Source organism: Triticum urartu, chromosome 7A (genome assembly GCF_056163025.1).
Source record: "Triticum urartu cultivar PI428250 chromosome 7A, HENAU_Tu73, whole genome shotgun sequence".
Taxonomy (NCBI): Eukaryota; Viridiplantae; Streptophyta; class Magnoliopsida; order Poales; family Poaceae; genus Triticum; species Triticum urartu.
In genome coordinates, this window is record NC_141879.1 from 157,531,108 (window position 1) to 157,550,450 (window position 19,343).

General features: G+C 48.5%; 1 protein-coding gene across 3 annotated transcripts; it reads right to left on the bottom strand.

The window, feature by feature from the left end:
• Positions 1-6,418: 6,418 nt before the first annotated feature.
• On the bottom strand, positions 6,419-7,424 carry LOC125520515 (uncharacterized). 3 transcript variants are annotated; one of them, XM_048685470.2, is made up of 3 exons: positions 7,341-7,424; positions 7,055-7,200; positions 6,419-6,986 (listed from the first exon to the last, which is right to left on the bottom strand). In XM_048685470.2, the coding sequence occupies exons 2-3, from the start codon at positions 7,134-7,136 to the stop codon at positions 6,541-6,543; spliced, it is 528 nt and encodes a 175-aa protein (XP_048541427.2). In that variant the 5' UTR covers positions 7,137-7,200; positions 7,341-7,424; the 3' UTR covers positions 6,419-6,540. The 3 variants fall into 3 exon arrangements, with proteins under 3 accessions (XP_048541427.2, XP_048541428.2, XP_048541426.2); XM_048685471.2 differs by having other exon boundaries at positions 7,346-7,422; XM_048685469.2 differs by lacking the exon at positions 7,341-7,424 and having other exon boundaries at positions 7,055-7,332.
• Positions 7,425-19,343: the final 11,919 nt, after the last annotated feature.

Consider the following 19,343-nt stretch of genomic DNA (forward strand, 5'->3'; position numbering starts at 1 on the left):
GGCCGAGTGGTTATGAGGTGACCAACCTATGGTGACGCGCAGGGCGGCCGAGTGGTTATGAGGTGACCAACCAAGTGGCGACGCGCGGGGCGGCCGAGTGGTGATGAGGTGACCAACCGAGTGGCGATGCGCGGGGCGGCCGAGTGGTGATGAGGTGACCAACCGATGGCGACCCGCGGGGCGGCCGAGTGGTGATGACGTGACCAACCGATGGTGACGCGCGGGGCGGCCGAGTGGTTATGAGGTGACCAACCGAGTGGCGAGGCGCGGGGCGGCCGAGTGGTTATGAGGTGACCAACCTATGGCGACGCGCGGGGCGATCGAATGGTTATGAGGTGACCAACCGAGTGGCGACGCGCGGGGCGACCGAGTGGTGATGAGGTGACCAACCGATGGCGACGCGCGGGGCGGCCGAGTGGTTATGAGGTGACCAAACGAGTGGCGACGCGCGGGACGGCCGAGTGGTTATGAGGTGACCAACCTATGGCGACGCGCGGGGCGGTCGAGTGGTCATGAGGTGACCAACCTATGGCGACACGCGGGGCGGCCGAGTGGTTATGAGGTGACCAACCTATGGCGACGCGCGGGGCGGCCGAGTGGTTATGAGGTGACCAACCGAGTGGCGACGCGTGGAGTGGCCGAGTGATGATGAGGTGACCAACCTATGGCGACGCGCGGGGCGGCCGAGTGGTTATGAGGTGACCAACCGAGTGGCGACGCGCGGGGCGGCCGAGTGGTTATGAGGTGACCAACCTATGGTGACGCGCGGGGCGACCGAGTGGTTATGAGGTGACCAACCTATGGCGACGCGCGGGGCGGCCGAGTGGTTATGAGGTGACCAACCGAGTGGCGACACACGGGGCGACCGAGTGGTTATGAGGTGACCTACCTATGACGACGCGCGGGGCGACCGAGTGGTTATGAGGTGACCAACCTATAGCGACGCGCGGGGCGGCCGAGTGGTTATGAAGTGACCAACCGAGTGGCGACGCGCGGGGCGGCCGAGTGATGATGAGGTCACCAACCGATGGCGACGCGCGGGGCGGCCGAGTGGTTATGAGGTCACCAACCGAGTGGCGACGCGCGGGGAGGCCGAGTGGTGATGAGGTAACCAACCGATGGCGACGCGCGGAGCGGCCGAGTGGTTATGAGGTGACCAATCAAGTGGCGACGCGCGGGACGGCCGAGTGGTGATGAGGTGACCAACCGATGGCGACGCGCGGGGCGGCCGAGTGATGATGAGGTGACCAACCGATGGCAACGCGCAGGGCGTCCGAGTGAAGTAGATGAGTCCCGCAGGGTGGCGATGCGTGTGGCGTCAGAGTGTAGTTGGGCGCGGAGCGTCAGAGTGAAGTAGACGCGTTCCGCAGAGTGACGATGCGCGGGGCGTCTGAGTGATGTAGACGAGTCCTGCGGAGTGGCGATGCGCGGGGCGTCAGAGTGAAGTAGACGCGTCCCGTTGAGTGGCTATGCATGGGGTGGCCGAGTCTGGCAAGTTGATGAAGATGTGCCCAACTGAGCGACGACGCGCAGTGCGGCCGAGCGGGCAAGCCGATGAAGATGTGCCCAACTGAGCGACACGGGGTGGCCGAGCGGGCAAGTTGATAAAGAGGTGCTCAACTGAGCAGTGACGCGTAGTGCGGCCAAGCGGGCAAGCCGATGAAGACGTGCCCAACTGAATGACGACGCACGGGGCGGCCGAGCGGGCAAGTTGATGAAGTCGCGCCCAACCGCTTGGCGGCATGCAGGGTGGCCGAGTCGATCATGTTGTCGAAGATGTACTCAGATGCGTCGTGCGGCCGAGTGGACAAGTTGATGAAGACACGCCCAACAAGGCGGAGTGACGATGCGCGGGGCGTCTGACGGAGTGGCGACGCAAGAGCGTCTGAGTGAAGTACACAGGTCCCGCGGAGTGACGACGCGTCTCCCTCTTTGACTTGTGCTCAGGTACTGAACGAGAAATCCGTCTGAGTGAACTTGGGTCTGTGGCCGAGTGAACTCGAGTCTGTGTTTGGGAAGTTGATGATGACGCGAGCAGCTACATGACCACGTGCAGGGTGGCCGAGTGACAACGCGTGGACGGCTGAGCGTCAGTGATCCTGTTCGGTCCGAATGAGCTAGCCCATCCGAATGAGAAGGTGAATCGGTCAAGTGAACCACAGTTGGGCTGCGATCCAGTCGCCACACCATCAGCCGAATGGAGTAAATGACGAGTTGGTCCATTAACGTTGTTCGTCTCAGTAAATCTGCAAGTTAATACATCTACGAATATTTTTTGCTGGACTAAAATGTCCATACAGGGATGCTACTTTGCAAGGATTAAAGACCAGCCGTGCACGCATGCATAGATGCTAGTATTTTGCAGGAAGTAAAGACCATGGATGGTCATGCATGCATGCACAGATTAATCGGTTTAGAAACTGAAAGATGGGCAATTAAGCCATTAATTTACGGGAAAGGCGGGAGCATCAATCACCATAATTAGGTAATGGACGCCTAATGGCCGCTTCATGAGGTGATTATCTTAATGAAACGCTAACTGGCCCATGACATGCACTTTGGTTAGAGGGTACGTACTCTCCCATATAGACGATGCAGATGAAAGAGGTGTAGACGATGGGGCAACGTGTGTTGCCAGCAATGTGAGCGAGGGCCGACAAGCGCGGCGCTGGGCGGCCAGCATGGCGCAGGGCCAGCGGGCTCGTCGCAGGACGGCCAGCACGGCGCGAGGCCGACAAGCGCGTCGCCGGATGAACGAGTACGACGCTGGGTCGGCGTGCGTAGCGCGAGGCCTGCAACCACGGCGTGGCGCCGGCAAGTGCATCGCCGGTGGGGCGAGCGTGGCGCAGCATTTTGCCGCTTCGGGAGTCGGACAGGGCCGATTCTTTCGCCTCTTCGTCCGCACGTGCAGCGACCATGCGTGGAAGAGCGATGATGATGTTCGCATATGAGGCCCAAGATGACCCTGTTCTTGGCAAAGCGCGAGACATATCACAAATAAAATAGGGAATAGATGTAAGTATTGATACAAACCGTCTGCATCATGGTTCGATAGACGTCATGCCCCATGGTGGGCGCCAACTGTCGTGGGAATGATTCCGACAATAATAAGGTATATGGTAACGGAGCATGATCTATCGAGATGCATATGGGTGACACGGTGGTTTTAGCGAGTTCGGGCCTCTCACGGTGGAGATAACAACCCTACGTCTCGTGCTCTGGAGAGGCTTTGTTATATCTAAGTATGTATCCGGAGATTACAATGTGTGTTTGAGAGAGAGGTGGAAGAAAAAAGAGCCCTAGTCTAGTGGTGGGGGTGGCTTATATAGAGTGCGCCACCCCCACACCTCCTATGTTACAAAGTGGGGCATGAATGCCATAAAGCCAGCCCACTATCAAGCCTTCACTATGAGAATGATGTCGACTGCTTTGCTGCCTGCTGGTCTTCGTATATCTGAGCGAGTCGTACGGTCGAGTGGTGAACTGTCATCCGAGTGGATGGTATGCTGCTTGGTCGAGTGGATAGTATGCTGCTTATCTGAGTGGATAGTATATCTCTATGAAATTTACCTGGACCCACATGTTGTGTGGACTCCATGCTTCATGATATTTCGACCCTTCGTGGGCCTACCTGTTATGTGTATCCCCAACACCGTCCTCTTTTGTGTCATCAAGTTCGTGCTTGCATGTTCATTTGCATATCATTTGCCCATATGCTTGCATGGAAACATTTTGTAGGCATTCCAAGCTTTGGATGCATTCAAGGTTCAACATGATGGCAAGTGCTTCAACCTCTCCCATTGCTTTCGGGTCATTAAGGACGAGGAGAAGTTCAAGGCACAATATGCCACCCTCAAGTCGCGTGGGAGAAAGCAAGTCGTGGAGGAGGTTGGGGAGGGCGAGCCGGCACGGCTGCGGGGAAAGACCAACTCCAAGAAAGAGAACAAGCGGGATGCGACATCCAACGCCTTGATCGCAAGCGTGGAGGGCATAATGAATAAGAAGGACTCAAAGGAGGAGGAGCACCGGCGTTTCAAAGAAGAGCAAATGAACGCCTTCATCGATATCCAAAGGAGGAGGCTTGAGATGGACGCGGAGATGCAAGCCAAGCAACATGAGATGGAGGCGGAGAAGCAAGCCAAGATGTTAGAGATCGAGGCCGCCAACACCAAAACCAAGGCGAAAAAAGTGGCGCTCGCGAGCATGATGACCGGGGTGGAGATCATGAAGGTGGATCTCAACACCGTGTCGCCAAGGAAGAGGCCGTGCTTCGAGAAGATGCAGGCCGACATGCTCAAGTTCACCGACGAGTGATCTCGTGGCCGCGAGCGCCTTCTTTTTTTGTATGCCGGCTTGTGTGTTGGCATGACCACGGGGCCGCGATGGCGTGGTCGAACTCAAGTCTCACCCTTTTTTATGTGCTCGCATGTGTGCCGGCCGGCTGGCGAGTGCGCCAGCATGAACTGTGGTGATATTTTTTGAAGTCGGCATACGCTGGCATGATGCCAGCATGAGTCATGGCCGCTGGCATGATCGGCCACGGGTCTTTTTTAAAAAAATTGAGTGCGGACAGGAAATGGGTCGGCGCGTTGGGCGCACTGTCGACCCAAATGCAAAATTGGATGGACGTCGGGCGGGCGGTCGACCCAAACGGACAAAAAACAGACAAATGCGCCGTCCGTTTAGGTCGGCCTGTTGAAGTTGCTCTTAGGTCATCTATTTTAAAACGGATGAAGTATAAAAAAGCCAAAGACCAGTTTTACGGAAAAAAAATTAAGAGAGCCGTTGAAGTTGCTCTAACGCCCGCTGCTCCCACCCTAAAAAGAAAAGGGTCGCCGACTCCACATGTTCTATTTCAGAGCTGCTTGTCCGGCTGCGGCAGGTATTTCAGAGCCCCAGCCCGTGCCCCGCAGAATCGAGGGAAAGAAACCAACCCACCACCCAACAAAACATCGGTGGCTGCAGGGTGAATATCCACCCCGCGCCCATGGACCATGCTGCTACAAGTGCATTTCCCACTACCGTCCCCATCAGGGCCACACGCGTCCCGCTACGGGCATGTCGGCCTTCCACTTCCCGCTCGCTCTATAATATCGTTACCCCTCTCATCCACGGAGCACCTCTGGCACTGCCAGCGTTGCTTCCTCCGATCTGATCAAGCGTCCCCTTCGCCCAATCTTTACGTTAGATCAAATAAAGAGTGCAATGTACGAGAAAAGCATGCCGCATTATCACTCCACAGGACCAACGAAAGGGACGGCCTGTTTCTCATCTCGTGCGACGGAGAAAACAATGCAGCGTGTCACTCAGATTTTTTCTTTCCAAATCGTTACACCTTTGTATCTTGGACCATCTAGAATAAGAACGCTCACCACATTTCGCATCTGGTCAAATCGTTGGATCTTCATCCAACCACCATCCTTTTGCACGCGCGTTCTTCTTATTCCTGCACCGTGCTGCCAACCGACGCCGGCCTGGCTGCCCGCCCCTGTCTTTTATGGTCGGTGAACTACCACACTCGGCCATCCATCTAAACCTGAACAATTAGAGCAACTACAACGCAGATACCCATTCATCCACCGCCGTTCGTTTGGGTCGGCTGTCCTCTGAAAAAGCGAGGAGGAGGAAGAGTAGCGCGGAGAGGAGGAGGAGGCGGCTTACGAGGCGAGCATGGCGAAGGCCACGGCACCGTCCGCGGCCCGCAACTGCATCGCGCCGCCGCTAACCCGCCGTCCTCAACCAAGGCTGAGCCGAAGCCGACCCCCATCGAGCGCCACTCCTGGACCGGGGTGGTGCGTGAATGGATCAGCGTGCCACTAATCTGGATGGGGGCGACGAAAGTGCAGGAGCGCGCCTAACTCGAGCAATGGCGCCGGCAAAGGCTAGCCGAAGAGCGCCGCATGAGCGAGTACCTCGAGCAACTGGATCGCGACGCCGAGGAGGAGGCGCGCCGTGCCCAGCCAGCGGCGGCCCAGCCCACGGTGGGCGAGATCGCCAAAGTATGGAATATGGCGTTCTTCTGGGCTTGTCCGGCGCCGACGCTGATCGACCTCACTGGCCCCGACGTCGACGACGAGGACTCCTAGGGCAGCGCGCCTCGTCGTAGTTTAGGTTTAATTAATGTTTTAGTGAATGTAAATATGGACGCGTGGACTCTTTGTGTCCGGCATTCATGTTTAATTAATGTTTTTCTAATTTTAAAATATTTGTGTTCTATTTTCTTTCATGTGACCTAAATAATTAGACGAGCCAGCGTTGAAACACAAATGGACTGACGCTTCAATTACAAAAGTGAAAATGAGAACACCCGAACAAAGAAAATGGGGTTGGTGAAGATCACGAAGTGTAACGGAAATGCAACATAAACAAAGCGGGAGTGCTCTGCTGCCACTGACGTCTTCCTCCTCGTTAGTTTCACTTACACGAATGCGGATATTTTATTGCATAATTCTCGCTGGGATCGGTCGTACATGCGCATCGGTACGGTGCTTATACATGAGGAATTACCGCACTAATACCGGTGATAACGCTGCCGAGGAGTCACATGACGGTGCAGGCGCCGGACGGGTCCTCCTCGCAGACCATCATGTAGCCGCCGCACGGATACGACGGCGGCGGAGGGTTCTGCCAGCACTGGCAACCGCCGTGTCCCTGGTGGCAGCAGCAGCCGGACGGCCCCGCCGGGAACGGGTAGGGGTAGGGGCACGGGTACGGCACCGGCACCTCCACAATCTTGGGCGGCGGCTGTTGCTTCACCTTGACCGTCTCATCCTTACCCGGGCCCGGGGGCTTCACCTTGTCCGTCGGCGGCGGAGGCTTGGGATCCTGTTTCTTGGGCGGCTCGACGGTCTCGATCTCCTTGATGATGTTGCAGGCCTTGCAGCAGAGCTTGTCGCCCAGCTTGTCGGCGTCGAAGGGGCCCGACACGATCACGTGGTTCTTCTTCTCGTCGTACTTGATGTCGTCGATGATGAACTCGCCCTTCTCTGCAACCAAAGATTTTCCTCAGCCTCGGTGCAGCTAGGAGAGACATGAACAGCCCTCGAGTACGTACCTCTGATCCTCTCGAGCACCTTCCTGATCTTGGCGTGGCAGCGGCCGCAGTCGAGGTCTACCTTGATGATGATGGTCGGCATCTCTGCACGGCACGCAGCTCCCTGATCACGACTCTGGCTGAATTTTTGTCTACCTTATCTTGCTCTGCAGAGCAGAGAGAAGACCACTTGTTAATTGCAACTGATTTAGGTAGAAAAGGAAGTAGTGATAGATCAATAAAAAGAAGGCCTGAGAGTAACGGTGGTGGAGGAGTAGGAGGAGGAGGGCAAGAATGGGGTCATCACCTTACCCTCATCCGGAGGAGACTTGCTGACGACAAAATGGGTGAGAAGCCAGGAGGAAGAAGTCTCCATAAAAGGACGCAGCGGCACGACACTTGGCTGCACCGTCGACCACGCCCGAGAAAGCCGAGCCGCATGTCGCCTTCAAGTCTGTTACGTACTACTATTTCGCATTCCTTTTGAAAGCATTACTAATAATGTTTTATTTCGAAGTTGTCAAGAAAAAAAGTTTTATTTCGAAAACTTTCAATGATTAATAATACACTAGCACATATGCCCGTGAGTCGCACCGAAGAATTGTTGACCATCCAGCCAAGTTAAACACAATCCGATTGCAATTACATGTTAAGTTATATCATGCTCCCACTGTCCCATAATATACCGCATATCTCATGTTCACCCATAATCCCGCGTACAAACCATCCAAAGTATTGAGAGTTAATTTCTTCTTTTTGAGAAATGCGAACTTAAATCCTTCCTGCTCGCCTGTAACAACACAATGATGTGTTCGTTTCTCTAGGGGTAATCAGGACCCACTCTTCACTCTCTATCGATTCCTGGAGCGCTTTATTGATTTTCCATACAACTTGCAAATGTATATAAATATGAAATTTAGTGTAAAAAATGAGAAGGTGATTATTTAGTTTGATAAGTAAACAAACCCTCTCGTCTGGATTTGAAGGGCTTGGCGGCCAAAACTCTACGACCAAGTGATAACCTCGCGTGAAGATTAAATGCATCTAACTGTAGCCGGTGACCGCATGAAGCAGCAGCTTTCGATTGGAGGAAAGAAAACCCATCGCATACATTGGCTGGTGCTCTATAACGATCTGCTAGAGAGATTAAATCAGGCATTTTTCACGAACAACCAAAAAACAATGAATCTACTCATTGCACTTGGCTTAATAATAATGGAGGGAGGTAATAGACACAAGTACGAGCTAGCTCAATTTACTTACTCAAGTTTTTTTTTCTTTCTTCAAAAAATGTTCAAAAAATTTAAAAGTGTTTGTGAAAACTCCAAAAAGTTTGAAGTTTCTGAAATTATTCGCATTTTTATATTTTTTCATTGATTTTGAAAATGTTCATGATTTCAGAAAATGTTTCTGTTTCAAATTTTGTTCAATCATTAAAAAAATGTTCAGGGGATTTCATAAAATGTTTGGGTTTTGAAAAGGTGTTCTCAATTTCAAAATATGTTCGCTTTTTTAGAAAATAAAACTCTGTTTTCAAATTTTGTTCATAAATTCAAATAAAAATCACATTTTCATAATTTGTGCGTAAATTCTTAGGGGAATTTCACAAAAAATTTGTGTTTTAAAAAAATGTTCATAATTTCAGAAAATGTTCCCATTTTTCAATTATGTTCCTGTTTTTCAATAAATGTTTGCATTTTCAAATAGTTGTTCATAGTTTCAAGAAATGTTCAAGTCTCTGAAAGTTTGTTAACATATTTTGAAAATGTTTGTTTTTCAAATCTATTTACTTTTTTTGAAAAAAAATCAGGTTTGAAATTCAAAAAAAATACATCTTTCTTTGCATATGGTTTATATAAGCTGGGCTGCAATTTTTAGACAACAAATTGATGAATTACACTGGCTAAGGGCGTGGTTAACTCGCGTGAGGTGTCGTGTTCGATTCCACTCAGGTATAGACTTTTGCTAGTTATTTTTATATTTTGTGACTGCCGGTCCTTTCTTTTAATAAAGAGTCACGCTGCTATTGTAAGACAAAAGATTGATGGATGCATTTGTCAGCAACCTGGGTGTAGATGCTGCAGGTTGCAGGTTCGATTCCCACATGGGCTGTCTGTTTTTGATAATTTTTTACCGGATGACTCAGCGCGAGAGCGAGATGATTTGGGACAAACAAAAATAGTTGGTTCCATGACGGACGAAAATATATCTGGGTCCCGCCGCAAACGAAAAAAGTGGAGAAACGCTTCATCCTTTATTATTATGTAAAGATAAAGATGTAAAGATAAAGATATAACAACAGTATAGAAGTATAAGGGTGAAAAGTAAAATAAAACCATATCCATGGACAATGGACTACCTAGCAATAATTATAAGCGTTGGAACGGAAGGCACGTCACAGTCATTGTCTCGTTAAGCGGGGCTTACCGCATAATGTGTTATGATCCCACCGCAAACGAAAAAAAGTGGAGAAACGCTCTGTCCTTTATTATTAGGTAAAGATATAACAACAATATAAAAGTATAAGGTGAAAAGTAAAATAAAACCAGATCCATGGACAATGGACTACCTAGCAACAATTATAAGCGTTGGAATGGAAGGCACGTCACAGTCATTGTCTCGTTAAGAGGGGCTTTACCGCATAATGTGTTATAATCCCACTAGGGTTTTCCTATCTTACAGACACAGAATCAGGATACAAGAGGAAACTGGAAGAAGAAAATACAAAGGGGAAAGTGTTATGTTGCTCGATGACCCTCCTCTCTGTTCTTTCACCTCCTTATATTCCTCTTTCCTGGTCGCGTCTCCATGCTGGACGCCCTGCTGGGCTCGCCAGGCCCTGTCCAGCTGGCGATTGCGTCTGGAGGCCTTGGGCCGTCTTCCTGGGCTACGACACCACATAACATTCCCCACCCCTTGCGGCGCGGCTTGACCCCAAGCCAGCAGAGCAGGGAACCGGCGATGTAACAGAAACTCCTCCTCTCATGAATCATGATCTGCAGAGCGGTCTGACCAACATACCTTGAGGTGAGGTATGGGCTTGCCGCCACGCTGAATGCGTCTGGTTTTCACCACTGCCGCTGGTTGAAGAAGACACAACGATCATGGAGTCGCCACACTGATATTTGACTCAACATTGGCCTTGTGAGGTACTTGCTTCTTGAGCTGCGACACGTGTATCACCTTGTGAATCCTGGAGCTGGCTGGCAAATCTAGTTTGTATGCAACCGCCCCAACACGGCTCGGCACAGTGTAAGGTCCGTAGTACTGCAAATCCAGTTTGTATGCGCTCGCTTTGGCTTTTATCAGCCTGTGTCTTCATGTGATGTTGAGCTTGTTAGAAGTGCTGCCGAAGAAGCTCAGTCATGCAGGCACGCTTGATGTCTACTACGCAACTTTATTCTTGTAGACACGTGTTGGGCCTCCAAGCGCAGAGTTTTGTAGGACAGTAACAATTTTCCCTCAAGTGGATGACCTAAGATTTATCAATCCGTGGGACGTGTAGGATGAAGATGGTCTCTCTCAAACAACCCTACAACCAAATACAAGTGTCCCCAACACACCTAATACAATAGCAAATTGTATATGTGCGCTAGTTCGGCGAAGAGATGGTGATAAAAGTGTAATATGCATGGTAGAAATATGTTTTTATAATCTGAATAAATAAAAACTGCAAGGTAGCAAATAGTAAACGAGCACAAAAACGGTATTGCAATGCTTGAAAATGAGGCCTAGGGTCCGTACTTTCACTAGTGCAATCTCCCAACAATGCTAATATAATTGGATCATATAACCATCCCTCAACATGCAACGAAGAATCACTCCAAAGTTCCTATCTAGCGGAGAACGTACGAAGAAGTCGTTTGTAGGGTACGAAACCACCTCGAAACTATTCTTTCCGATCGATCTATCCAAGAGTTCGTACTAAAATAACACCAAATAATTTCAGATTCATAATACTCAATCCAACACAAAGAACTTCAAAAAAGTGCCCCAAGACTTCTACCGGAGAAACAAAATACGAGAACGTGCATCAACCCCTATGCATAGATTACCCCAATGCCACCGCGGGAATCCGCGAGTTGAATACCAAAACATATGTCAAGTGAATCAATACGATACCCCATTGTCACCACGAGTATTAATATGCAAGATATATATCAAGTGCTCTCAAATCCATAAAAGTATTCAATCCGATGACAATGAAATCTCAAAGGGAAAAACTCAATTCATCACAACAAGATAGAGAGGGGAAAACACCATATGATCCGACTATATTAACAAAGCCCGCAATACATCAAGATCGTGACATCTCAAGAACACGAGAGAGAGAGAGATTAAACACATAGCTACCGGTACAAACCCTCAGCCCCAAGGATGGACTACTCCCTCCTCATCATGGTGGCCACCAGGATGATGAAGATGACCACTAGTGATGATTCCCCCCTCCGGCAGGGTGTCGGGACGGGGTCTAGATTGGTTTTCGGTGGCTATAGAGCCTTGTGGCGCCGGAACTTCTGATCTAGGTTTTTCCCCGAGGGTTTTTAGAATATTTTAAGAATTTATAGGGCGAAGAGGGGGTGCGGGAGGCCATCAAGGTGGGCACAACCCACCTGGGCGCGCCTGGGCCCCCAAGCACGCCCTGGTGGGTTGTGCCCCCTCGGGGCACCCCCAGGTGCTGATCTGGCCCATCGGGAGTCTTCTGGTCCATAAAAAATCCACAAAAAGTTTCACGGTGGTTGGACTCCGTTTGATATTGATTCCATGCGATGTAAAAAAACAAGCAAAAAACAGCAACTGACACTGGGCACTGGGTCAATAGGTTAGCCCCAAAAAATGATATAAAGTTGCTATAAAATGATTGTAAAACATCCAAGAATGATAATAAAACAGTATGAATACTTCATAAATTATAGATACGTTGGAGACGTATCAACATTCCCAAGCTTAATTTATACTCGTCCTCGAGTAGGTAAATGATAAAAGAAATAATTTATGAAATGTGAATGCTAGCAAACTGCATAAGTTTGCTCAATGATAATTTCAGTCACTTTTCCTAGAATTGTGACAACAACTCTTTCTTATAAAATTTCTCATGTTTAAAGTAGCAACTAATTCACATGTTATGGTTCAAACAATGAATTCTCTTGAAACTCAACAACCTATGTTCTCAGTCACCAAGCAATTTGCAATTCAACTTATTCAACAGAGTCTAAGTAAGAGCTCCACATACTCAACCATCATATAGTTTTCTATGATTGCTAACACTCACTGCATACACATGAGCAAAATGTTTCAATCGGACACATAGAAAGATAGGGTAATTTTGCCTCCCAACGTATTCACCTCAAGGGTGATGTCAACAATAATAATTCATGCTACCCATATCCAACTGGATATATGTGCCTAGACCTTTCCTCACACTACTGCAGGATGTTGCTAATGCGACACTACGATCAGAGACCCTTCGAGAAACTGTGTGCGATGCAATAATCGCAAACGGTGATGTATGAAAACCGTCAGGAATGTATAAAATGTTTGCGACGACAGATGCATCAAACACGGTTCAGGTTTTATTTACGTGTGCGATGAAGGTCATACGGTTCAGTTCAATGAACTGTTTGCGATGAGGAGGAACAAAAGAAATGGGCAGCCAGATGAAGGCGTGTGCGATACACAGCATACAGTTCACTCGAATAAACTGTTTGTGATTAGGCAACACAAAAGAAACGGTCAGCCAGATCAAAGGTGTGTGCGATATACGACATGCGGTTCACTCGGATGAACTGTTTGCGTTGAGACATGAGAACGGAAACGGTTCAAATGAACAAGATGTATGTGATACGAGGCAAACAGGTCTGTAATCGGAGACGTGTGCGAAGACCGATAACAACACAGACGATTACTGCTAACAAGCTGTGTGTGTTGTGAGCAAATGATTGATGGAAACATCAACGACGGGTTCCATTGTTTAGTCCGTGTGCGATGTGATTTTGTTTGTCCGCACAACATCTACGCTCTGTCTACAGCATCAAAATATATACTTAAAAAGACAGCATTGCATAACCAAATTAAGCATACAATTACACAAGTGACTACACACATAACATTTCCACACACCAAAGAAAGCAATTACATGCATACTAAAGTAGGAGAAACGAGGATCTAATCATCTCCTTATTGTTGCGATGACGCTTGCCATTGCTCTGCTTCTGGATGGATCCCTGGCCGTTTTGGGGAAGGAGGGACTTCCTCATGTCAACGATCCGTCTGTACATATAGTAGCTCGTGTACGCCTTATTGGCCGCGTACACAACATGAGCTTTGTCGAGTTTCTCCATCCAGACCGATTGCCAGGCACGCTTGTCCTTGTTGCACGAATCCTTCATGTCTCTGTAGTAGGGGTCGACGATGGCCTCGGTGAGGTGAACCAGTGAGTCCTTCTCATGCTCCTTGCTGCCCCTGATCTTGTATTGGCCCTAGATGTCGACAAGATTCTGGCAGGCGATGCCCGAATTCTGGAGTGCCTTTACATCGTTGGTGATGTCCATCGTAGCGAACATGTAGTGGGGGTTGTTGACAAACCTGGCGAAACACTCGCAAGGCCTTGTGGCCAGGCAGTAGTGGTAGACAAGGACGTGGTGGCACATGCACATCTGGGCGTCGGCGACCTTGGGACGAGACCCGGCACGAGCGCGGGTGTACTCGAGGTCGAACCCGACCACCTTGTACTTCTCCTCGGCAAGCAATAGCTCCATGATGTGGATGGAGTGCTCCGCCCAGACCGGGTCGTTGGTGTACACCACCGAGAGTTCCATGAACCTTCTATGGGTGTCCACCATGGCACGCATGGTGAACTGCTGCTCATCATCGGCAGCCGCTCGGAGCGCCATTGGAGCCGCGCAGGATACCCTCTAAGAATCTCTCATGGTGGGTGTGCTTCTTGCAATGGTGGGGCGCGATCGAAAGGTTGAAGAGACACAAGGGTAGGTTAAATGGCCGCTGTAATAAATGGGGGCCGGCCGGCCTGTAATCGTCACGTCTTGCCATGACGTTCATAGCGGAGGATTCCAGAATCCAGTGCACGCTTGACAACACCGCACCCCAGGCGTGTGCTCGAAGAGCCTGTTCCCGCGCTACCGCGCTGTTTACCACGCAAACTTCCCGCCCGGCTAGTTTGGCCGCGCATCGGCTAGAAGAGGGACAAATCATGGGCGTTTATTGGCAAAAAGCTTTGTAAAAACAAAGTGTGTGGAATGACTTCGGTCATAAGTTTACCTTTGGGTGATGAGGTCAAAGTTACACAGAAGGGTGATGACGGACACTCAAGTGTGATAATTAATTCTGCGCTCTACAGTGCACACGGTGGAAGAAACCAACTGTATGCAATATTGTCAAAGATCGTAGTCGAGTTAGCTATACAGATCGTGTGCTGTGAGATCGACACGGTAAAATGATTCGAGAACGGTTAATAAAATCTAAGGCCATTGCATATTAAGGTCAAAATAGTGCTAGCAATATACGAGTCTCATACGATGCCATTTCAATGATTGTACCACAAAAGCTCGAAATGTTACAAGGTTCAAATTCCAGAGTTATATGGCTCAAATTCGAAGATTACAAGGTTCAAACTGATATTAGAAATGAAATTCAGCTCATGAGCTGCAAACACTCACGCTGATGCGCTGAACATGGATATCAGAGAGGTTCAAACTAATATCACCGCTTCTAAGTCTGGCTTCGAAACCTCACAATTTTCGCAAAGGGGTCAGCCACTGAGAAGTCATGTATGGGGTTGACCCGATGACTTCTGATTACTCTGTCATCTGAAGTTCCAAAATGAAATTCAGCATTTTTGGAGCCTACTCCACTCTGCCGTAGGCGCCGGCGCTGATCAACAGACCATTCATTTTTGCAAAATAAATGTAGGCAAACCTCATTTCCTTCAGCACCCTTGCTCTGAGAACAAAGAACCTGGCGAATATAATCTCCGGTAAGGTCCCTCGGTAGGAGTTCAAAGTAATTTCTGAGAGATGCAGATCTAGGCATTCGACGTGATTGTTATATTGTATCACATTATCCACCACTGGGCCTAATCTTATCTGCAAAAGAAGAAAACGTGTTAGTGCCTACATGCAGTTTTGAACATTACTACAGGCCTAGCTATTTGGTTTGCAGGATTTGTAAAATGCACTAACATGCCATCTTCGATCTAACATGATTAACATGGGCATTTGATTACATTCTAGAAAAATGTAGCCTTCTTCACAAGAGGTTAGAGTGGATGAAAAGTTCCCTAAGAAAACTAGTACAGATGAATCCAAAGGAGAAATGCTTATTGAATGTAACCATATGGATCAAGCAACCAATATGGGGGGGCATGTATGTACTGAAATCCTCCAAAAGAACCTTCAAAAATTGTAGTACATTGTCATTGTAAACTTGGAAAAAAGTGTCACAAATTGAACTCCCTTATGGTTAACATTTAATAGGAAAGAAACATCACCTCGATATATAGCTTCTCCAGGCATGGGAATCATCTCAGGAAACTAACAACTTGCTCCAGGTCGGGCCCGATAGATTCAGTGCCAAGACCTTCACTGTGCGCAGTTTTGGGGTCAAGCTTGTTGAAATCATTTTCTGAATGAAAGACGAACAAAGATCTTCAAAATTAGAAATAATGTTAATTTGTAGAAGGAGAGGTAGAAGGCGGTTGTTGTACCTGAATGGGTATGGATCCAATAACAAGTTCAGAGTATTTGTCAGACGAGTAGCCCACCACTGTCAATTTCGGCGCAGAAATGACATTGATTCTTGTTGGACCTTCTTGATCAACTACAAGTAATCTCTCAAGTGCAGGTGTGTCCTGGATGACCATACCGTGGTCCACCTTTTGTGATGTCTTCCTGCCGCACCAGCAACACACGTAAATAGTCCGGAGAGTCATAGAGGTGATGTGGAAGGTACTCAACCCATTGATCGCCTGAAGACGAAGGTACTCGAGTGCAGTACAGCCACAGAGCAGGCGCTCCATGTCACCCTTTGAGAGGCAGACGACGACGAGCTCGAGGTGCTTCAGTCGTGGTAGAATAAGAGCAGACGTGTCATTAAGGGGTGGGAAATGGTAGTTCCTAAACTTGGCAACACACATCGTGGACGCGAGGCAGAGTGCGGATATTGGCAGCAACTGCATATGCCCATCATCAAAAGTGAGCTCCTCGAGCTGATCTAGGGCGGGGGATCGGAACCTGTCGTCAAGATTGGCTCGGTCCTTGCCGTTGGAATGGAACTTGCCCATTCTAAGGCTTTTGGTTGGGCCAAGGTGACTGCCAAGGATCTTGGAGAACGCATCCAAGCTTTTGCGATAGCCATGGCAGAGCTCGTGGGTGTCGATGAGGTCGAGAGGGCTGGAGTTCCATAGGGGGCGCCACCGCCGGGAAAGGAGGGTTGTCTGCGCCCCATATTTGATTGGGAGGAGGGAGATGATGACTCTCAACATATCATCGGGGAGGCTGCTGATTAAGTCTAGGCCTGCTGGAGTCGCTTGCGGTTCTAGCTCGCCCCGCATCCGCTTGTTGGCAGTCCCGTTCTCCACCTCCGGAGTCTCCTTGTCAGCGGCGCTTTCTGATAGAAATGGGAGTACATGGAATATTTAGTTAAAACAGGGCAATAGAAAAGTGTATTGGTAACTAGAAGTTATTAGGTAGGGATATAGTAAGAAAAGGGAATAACAATTGGTTGCTTAAATACTACACAATTCATTTGACATTGCTGGGTAAGTCAACATATGCAGATAGTTGAAAAGAAAACTTACTTCGAACAAAGTCTGGACGGATGATTTTGTCGGGGAAGTTAGCATATATCTCATGACCAGGCCCTTCTATGTGCAGTGCAATTTTAGTGCCAGCTTTTAGTACATAAAACTTTCCAATTTCATTCCAAAAGCTAGTGCCAAAATAGGAGTCGCCACGATTCATCAAGTCTTACACTAGCAACTATTGTAAATCCATGGTTTGTGTGCAATATGACATTCGTGGAGCCTTGATGTATGTAAAGGAAAAAAATTGTGCACTACATAATTTGTTGCATAGCGAGGGATGTCCTCAGAAAATGGTAGGATTGTTAAAGAAAATATGGTAACATGCAAATATGGGCCCAAATTGAAAAAACTGTACGACAGTTGAAATCGAAGGACAAAAGTCTATAATTAAACATATAGGGTAAATATGATGTCATGGAAATATGAGAGTAATCTAAAGAATAATACATCATTAATTTGCCTAATATAGAAAGAAGAGGGGGAAAATCCCCTTTGACATATATGGTGCATGTGGCACCTTTTATCCAAATGTAGCAATATTTAGAATATGCTCAGGAAAGTAGGCCATGTCAACCGATTTAGGGTGAGATTGAACATACCACGCGCGTCCTCAAGTTATCTGGTACGATGAGATGGAATCTCTGGCGGCGGTCACCAAGTCCTGAAGTGTCGGCGCACTGTACATTCTATGAATGAAAGAAAACCCTCAAATCAGCTCGAATAAAAATGAATTCACGGTGATTTTTGTCGGGTGATTAAAGGAGGCAGATGAACTAGGATAAGAGATGAGATAATATCTCCTTAAATTAGTTACCTTGTCGTCCATGAGAAAGAACCCTCAGTATGGCAGATTCCTCAACCGAGTGGAGCTGGGTCGATCGCAAGTAGCGTCGAGAAAGTCGATGGCGATAGGCGGTGGCAAGCGGAAGTGGCAAAATGCGGTGGGCTTTGCCAGCAGCCTGGCGGCGGCATGCGGCGAGCTAAGTGTTTACAGCCACGATAGGCGGTGCCATGGCATAGACGCGGAGGAGCTTGTGTAGGTGCGAATGGGGAACATACTGGAGGGGACGGGGGGAGGGGTGGCGGGCGGGTGAGGGTTTTTGTGACGTGGGGATGGTGAGGGTTTTCTTTTTTCTTTGTTGAATTGGGCGGTGAGGGTTTTCTGTCCCATAAAGAATTTTGGGGGCGACGGTTTGCTAGAGTGAACCGTGTGTGATTGACATAGCAGGCAAAATGAAAGTCATTGCACACGGTTCCAATTTTGGGAACCGTGTTTGATTGACGTACTACCTCCATCCTGGTTTATTGGTCCCCCAATGTAATTTTTACCAAAATTTGGCAAAATATTTAACATATTCAGACATAGATAATAAGTGTACACGTACATAAGCATAGTTCAACCATAAGTACATAGTTCAACCATCATTAAGCATACTCAAGCGTACATAGTTCGATCCATCCCACATATCATCTCACATGCGGCCGGCATGATCCTTAAGCTTCTCCAAGTACTCGGCGTACGCGCCGTGTGCCACCCTGCGAGAATATTTCTGCTTGAAGGAGTCAACGGCCTGTCCTCTTGCATGCGCCAGAACACTTAGATATGCGTCATGAATCTTGTGGTTGCAAAATGAGCATCCATAGCCATCGTTCCAGGTCCTAATACGCCTGTTATGCATTCCCGCATAAAGCTCCCTCAGGATTCGCCTCTTGTACCTCCTCTGGGCATCTTTATCCTTGCTGTCCACATCGTCAAACAACACCTATACAAATAGTAAAACAAATTTGGCATCAAATTACTGATTACATGCCGTGAAGTAGGATTAGGAATTTATGGCTACTTATTTATACATATCCAGAGATTATGGTTCGATTTTTAAGTACAGTCGTCTATGTACAGACCAATCTTGAAGAAAATAATGACACAAACATAGATAGGTCATTCAAAATCAATTGTCAAGTCCTAACTAGGAATTATTAGCACGAACACTAACCCTAGTCGGATTACTAGCAGAAATCATTTGCACAGATGAAACAACTAATCACTTATCACATGTACCATTCAAACAATCAATACACTACATGGATCTAACGAAACTTACTCAGATTTCATGGATTGGGAGAACATAACCACATGATTTCTATTCCAAAAAGGGGAGGCAGGAGTAACCAGAGAAATCCTATGATCTATTTGACACATAAATGGGTATAGATGACTAACCAGCTGTCCGTCGTCGTCGGAGTCATCGCCGAAGTGGTCGTCGGAGTCGTCGTCGAAGTGGTCGTCGGAGTCGTCGCCGAAGTGGTCGTCGGAGTCGGTGTGGAACTCCGCCTCCGGCTGTGGAAGCTCGACGCCGTCGACGACATTAGGGTGCAGCGATAACTCGCCGGCGGTGACGGCAACCTCTGTCTCCATCTCCACGCCATGCTCCGGTGCTTTAGCATCCCCGGCGTCGCCAGTCCCTCTGATGGGGCGCTTCGGCGGCATCC